Raw genomic sequence first — 6,000 nt, 5'->3', positions numbered from 1 at the left:
ATACACCTGTTGATACACCTGTTGATACACCTGCTGATACACCTGCTGATACACCTGGTGATACACCTGGTGATACACCTAGTGATACACCTGCTGATACACCTGTTGACACACCTGCTGATACACCTGCTGATACACCTGTTGATACACCTGGTGATACACCTGTTGATACACCTGCTGATACACCTGTTGATACACCTGCTGATACACCTGTTGATACACCTGTTGATACACCTGCTGATACACCTGTTGATACACCTGTTGATACACCTGGTGATACACCTGTTGATACACCTGTTGATACACCTGCTGATACACCTGCTGATACACCTGGTGATACACCTGGTGATACACCTAGTGATACACCTGCTGATACACCTGGTGATACACCTGGTGATACACCTGGTGATACACCTGCTGGTACACCTGTTGATACACCTGCTGATACACCTGCTGATACACCTGCTGATACACCTGCTGATACACCTGCTGACACACCTGTTGATCCACCTGCTGACACACCTTTGTGTGTGCAGAGCCCTGGTGAACCTGTACAAGGTGCAGCGGAGCCCTGCGGTGCAGCAGGTGGGGGTGAGCTCCTTCTACCAGGTGGTGTCGTTCGTGAGCGCTGACACGCTGCGCCACCCGCCCACGCGCCAGTACCTGTCCTCCTGCGTGGAGATCCTGGGACAGGTAGACCAGGGGGGCCCTTTAACTACACCAACACACCAACAGACAGACATACCGTGTGTGTGTCTGTCTGTGTCTGTGTGTGTGCGTGTCTGTCTGTGTGTTTGCCTGTGTCTGTAAATATCTGGAAATTATGTCAATTCAGAATTCAAATGAATTATTTAAAAACGTGTGTGTGTGTGCATGTGTACTTGTGCGTCTGTGTCTGTGTGTCTGTGTGTGTGTGTGTGTGTGTGTCTGTGCCTGTGTGTGTGTGTGTGTGTGTGTGTGTGTGTGTGTGTGTGTGTGTGTGTGTGTGTGTGTGTGTGTGTGTGTGTGTGTGTGTGTGTGTGTGTGTGTGTGTGTGTGTGTGTGTGGGTGTGTGTGTGTGTCTGTAGGTGTTCATCCAGGGAACGGCGGCCGAGTGCGGCCGCGTCCTGACGGCCATCTTGGAGCATAGACGCCTGTGTCCCCTCATCTCCCCCTTCTTCACCCCCAACGCTGCGCCCAATCAGGTGGTCTCCCTCTACCAGGACGTGGTGACATCACTGCACCCCGACAGCGCTGACGTCATCTTCATGCTGCTGACCAAGGTGGGGGTCATGTCCACTGTGTTCTCGCAGGCCTTTTCCCCCTGGCTGCCATCTTGGCTCTAGACGCTAACTGACTGCAGAGTTTTGCATTTAGCTAGCGAGCGCCAACAGCTAGCTAGCGCTTAGAACCAGGATGGCACCAAGCTATGTCAATAAGGCCCATGATGAAAGGGCACCAGGTAAATCGGTTCACAGGTCCAATAATGCACAGGGGAGAGAGACAGATGGTAGACATTTACATTTACATTTAGGGCATTCAGCAGATGCTTTTATCCACAGCGACTTACAATAGGGAAATTTGCAGAAGAAAGTGAAACAACGATGTACCGCTGTCGGTACATTAAGGATGTTCATAGAACCAAGTACCAAACAATAACAATCGCAAGCTTAACCCATTCCCCGTAGACAACAAAGATAAATAGGATTAGATGCTACACAAGGCTAAGTACTAATCTTAAGTGGAAGGACGTACAACATACAATAAATGCGTATGAGGGGTGTGGCCTCTGAACAGACATGCACACAAATACACCTGTGTGGATGGCCATTCCCCACACAAACATCTAAACGAAGCTAGATAAACCAAATCTGATGCAATAGAACGAACCCTCCGGTTCATTCATTCATACCCTACTAGACCCCCCTGACCTGCTCCCCCCCCCCCCCCCCCAGTTCGACCTCCCTCAGTGGCTGAGCGAGGCCCAGCCCTCCTTCTCGGAGCGGAGCCGTCTGCTGGAGCTCGTCCACGGGGCGCTGTGTGTGTGCGGGCCGGACCCCGAGCCCGACCTGCTCACTCCCTTCCACCTGTTCACCCGCCACTGGGTCAAGCTGCTGCGCCACCACTTCCCCGACCACTACAGCGACGGCCTGCGCCTGCTCATGACCAGTGAGCGTCTGAACCACCGCCGTTCTATTGCATTACATTCACTTCACTTCGCTTCACTTTACTTCACTTCACTTCACTTTCACTTTCACTTTCACTTTCACTTCACTTCAATTCAATTGTGTATTGTCCTGCGTACTGCGGTGACGGTTTCGGTGTGCCCTAGCTATTGCTCCCGCGCCCCCTCCCTTTCTCCGTTTGTTTCGTATATTTTAATTGACTATATAAGGGCGCCACCAGAGGGCGCCCCCACACATTTGCCGCCCTAGGCGATGGCCTAGGGCGGCTATACCGAGCGCTGGCCCTGCCTTAATCACAGCTCCAGTCTCAAAGGGCTGACCAGGCCGTATATTCATGACACCCCCCTGACCCTAGCCCCCACGAGAGCAAGGAAGAGACCTAGAGAAGGAACGCAGAGCGGGTGACTCCAACAGAAGTAGAACCCTGCTGTCAGAACGGAGCGTGAGAGTAGTAGTATATATTTCATGCCGTACAATTCACTCACCTCGAACAAGACTTGCGTCTATTTGTGGTTTGATATTCTAAATCCGTTATATTTAACATCCATGCACACGAGGATGAGGGCTCTGGGCTTTATGGTTGGGGGGGGGGGGGGGGGGGGGTAACTGGGCGACGGTGTCAGCCTCAGGGCTCTCAACAGGTGGTCTGTGAAGCCCATTGAGACACAGTGGGACGAAGGGGCGCTAAGGGGCGCCTCGCAGCGCAGCATGCAGCGCAGCATGCAGCGCAGCATGCAGCGCAGCATGCAGCGCAGCATGCAGCGCTGCATGCTGCGCTGCATGCTGCGCTGCATGCTGCGCTGCGCGTTAGGAAGCATGAGCACTCAGCAGAGCAGCGCGGGTCCAGCTCCTACGAGGCCATGTCGACGCCGCAGTATACGTTCTCAGAGAGGTGAATCGGGGGGCGCCCCAGTGGTGAATCGGGGGGCGCCCCAGTGGTGCATCGGGGGGCGCCCCAGTGGTGCATCGGGGGGCGCCCCAGTGGCGCACCGGATTAAAGCGCGGACCATGAAGGCACAGTCCCGAACGCAGTCTCCCATACCCTCCCCTCTGTCTCCCATACCCTCCCCTCTGTCTCCCCTCCCCTCCCCTCTGTCTCCCATACCCTCCCCTCTGTCTCCCATACCCTCCCCTCTGTCTCCCATACCTCCCCTCTGTCTCCCATACCCTCCCCTCTGTCTCCCATACCCTCCCCTCTGTCTCCCATACCCTCCCCTCTGTCTCCCATACCCTCCCCTCTGTCTCCCCTCCCCTCTGTCTCTCATACCCTCCCCTCTGTGGGGGGAGGGTATGAGAGATGTGGATCAGGATCACTTGCTCTCTGGGTGTGACCCGGGACGTCTCACCGCGCCCCCTGTCCCGTGCCCCCTCCCCCAGGCTCCTCGGACCAGCTGCTGGCCCCCGAGTGCTGGAAGGGGACCCTCCGCCTGCTGGGCTGCCTGCCCCCACCCCGCAGCCCCAGGGGCCCCGCGGAGCCAGGGGCCGGCGGGGCGGACCCCCAGGGCCCGGCCGGGGGCTCCCCCGCCGCCCACTACAGGACCTCCGTCAGCCTCTCCCCCCAGCAGGTGAGAGGAGGGCCCGCGGCATGGAGGGGTGTGGGTGGAGCGCTGTTAAGCACGGGCTGGAGGGGGCGATTCATCCATTTTTTTATCGTAATTCGAATTAATGGTCAATAATCGAAAATATCTTTTGAAAGAAAAACGATTATTGAAAAATATATAATAATATGTATGCCTTAAGTCTTAATTAATATGCCTCAAGTCTGTGGCAACCAAATGTAGCTGTTGTTAATCATTGTTATTCTTCAAATATACTCAAAACTAAAAAATGTATATATTTGTCATTTATAGAAAAAAAAAAGATTATAATCGGGTTTGGTTTGAGATTTTATTTTTAGGCCAAATCGCCGAGCCCTAGCACAGGCCAGAGATATGTTGTGGCAGTACAAGTGTTATGCATTAGAAATTACACAATTTAAAAAGAACACAATGTACCTGAAAGAATCGCTAATCTGTAAAAAGCAAAACGTTGGAAAAACTGTTGGAATAGCATATACTGATCCATTTACATTAGGGCTGCTAGATTATGGGAATCACGATTATTTTGGTCAATATTGAAATCACGATTATTCAAACGATTATTTTTGAGTTTGAAAACATGTATTTATTCAGCATGTCTCCGATATTTTTTTTTGTAACAGAACTTTGAAATTTCGCTTTAAAAAAATACACGAAATGGTGAAAAAGCTAATTATCCCATCTAAAATGATATACAGATATGTACCCAACTGTTCTGTCCTTTCTATAAAACATAAAAAAAAAGTAGATAATGCTAATTTTGTTATCGTTTGACACTAAAATCGAAATCAAAATTTGATTAATCGGCCAGCACTAATTTACATTTAGGGTACTTAGCCAACGCGTCTTACAGCGGTTCAAGCACACATTCACTTGCCAACGGTGGTGTCAGCCACGCAGGGCGACAGCCAGCTCGTCAGGAGCAGTCGGGGTGAGGCGTCTCCAGCCGGGATCGAACCAGCAACCTCGTGGTGCCCAGTCAGCCCGCTCTCCCTCCTGAGCTTCTGCCTGCCCCCTGACGCCCTCTGTGTTTTACGTGACAGGCGGCCGAGACGGTGGCCTGGCTGAGCGACTACTTCCTGCGCGGCCGCCTCAGTAAGCCGGACCTGCGCAGCTTCGGGCTGTACTCGGCGTGGACGCCCTACGTGGACGACGTGGTCACCTTCTGGGGCCACCTGGGGACCTCCCTGATCAACACGCAGCTCAGCAGCTGCTCCAGGGAGCCCCTGGGCAGCGCCAAGGTCCTGGCAGGTAAACGTCCCCCCCCCACCTCGCACACCAAACCATTTCAAAGTAAAGGTTTTTTCAAAGTAAAGGTTTTTTCAAAGTAACGTTTTTTTCACAGTAAAGCTTTTTTCAAAGTAAATTTTAAACCGTCTCACTCCTGTCCAGCCACCACCTCTCTCTCCTTCTCCCGTAGATAATGTGGACTTTTATTTTTGCATCTACCTTTGTACTCTGAGCACTGTGTGTCTAGACGTGGATTCTGCCTATTTTTAGCAGTTCTATTGTTTTCAACTCTCTTCTATTCTACTGCTGTCCTGTACCGTCTGCAGTGGCTCCTGTGATTCCCATCTGATCAATAAGTTATCTTTAGTTTGATCTGCGTCTCCCTGCTGGAGTCTTTAAAGGTGCAAGTGGTTTTCTAAACCCTGAACTGTGTTTTCCAGCGGTGAACTCGGTGCACAGTAAGATGGTGGATTTGTTCAAGCCTTGGATCTTCCCCCTGGACACGGATGACCCCAGGTAACGAGGGGGTGTGGGGGACTCTGCTGGCGTCCTGCTGTCTGTCAGTACTGTTTATCGGTGCAGGAAACCGTGTTTAGGGTAGAGGTCTCCACACAATAAGTTCTACTGAAAATAACCCTTGACTGTCCTTCTCAATGGATCAGTTCAGCTAAAACAAAACACAGATCTGAGCCAGAGCAGCTGTGAGGTCAGCTAGGGGAGGGGGGGAGGCCTGGGTCAGGGGGCTCGTTCAGGGTCGGGGGGTCCACACACAGACCTCTGGTCTACAACAGGATACCCCTTAAACAACTAGAGATGCATTGCATCGTAGGGCTGCTCGATTATGGAAAAAAAAATCATAATCATGATTTTTTGTCAATATTGAAATCATGATTATTCAAATGATTAATTTTGAGTTTGAAAACATGATGAATATATTCAGTATGTCTATCCCAAAGAACACTTTGTAACTTAGAACTTTGAAATGTCGCCTTAAAAAAATACACAAAATGGTCAAAAAGAAAATGTTC

The 6,000-nt window shown here is 51.3% G+C and overlaps 1 protein-coding gene across 2 annotated transcripts in view; it reads left to right on the top strand.

The window, feature by feature from the left end:
* Positions 1–6,000, top strand: part of epg5 (ectopic P-granules autophagy protein 5 homolog (C. elegans)) — a 37,122-nt gene that overhangs the window by 21,192 nt on the left and 9,930 nt on the right. For both annotated transcript variants that reach the window (XM_056602629.1, XM_056602628.1), the window contains exons 31-36: positions 537–693; positions 1,068–1,262; positions 1,935–2,148; positions 3,543–3,730; positions 4,786–4,993; positions 5,413–5,488. In XM_056602629.1, coding sequence (XP_056458604.1) covers positions 537–693; positions 1,068–1,262; positions 1,935–2,148; positions 3,543–3,730; positions 4,786–4,993; positions 5,413–5,488 — 1,038 coding nt within the window. The remainder of the gene's footprint in view (positions 1–536; positions 694–1,067; positions 1,263–1,934; positions 2,149–3,542; positions 3,731–4,785; positions 4,994–5,412; positions 5,489–6,000) is intronic.

This window comes from Gadus chalcogrammus, chromosome 11, assembly GCF_026213295.1.
Source record: "Gadus chalcogrammus isolate NIFS_2021 chromosome 11, NIFS_Gcha_1.0, whole genome shotgun sequence".
Lineage (NCBI taxonomy): Eukaryota > Metazoa > Chordata > Actinopteri > Gadiformes > Gadidae > Gadus > Gadus chalcogrammus.
This window is presented reverse-complemented; position numbering and strand designations above follow the sequence as displayed.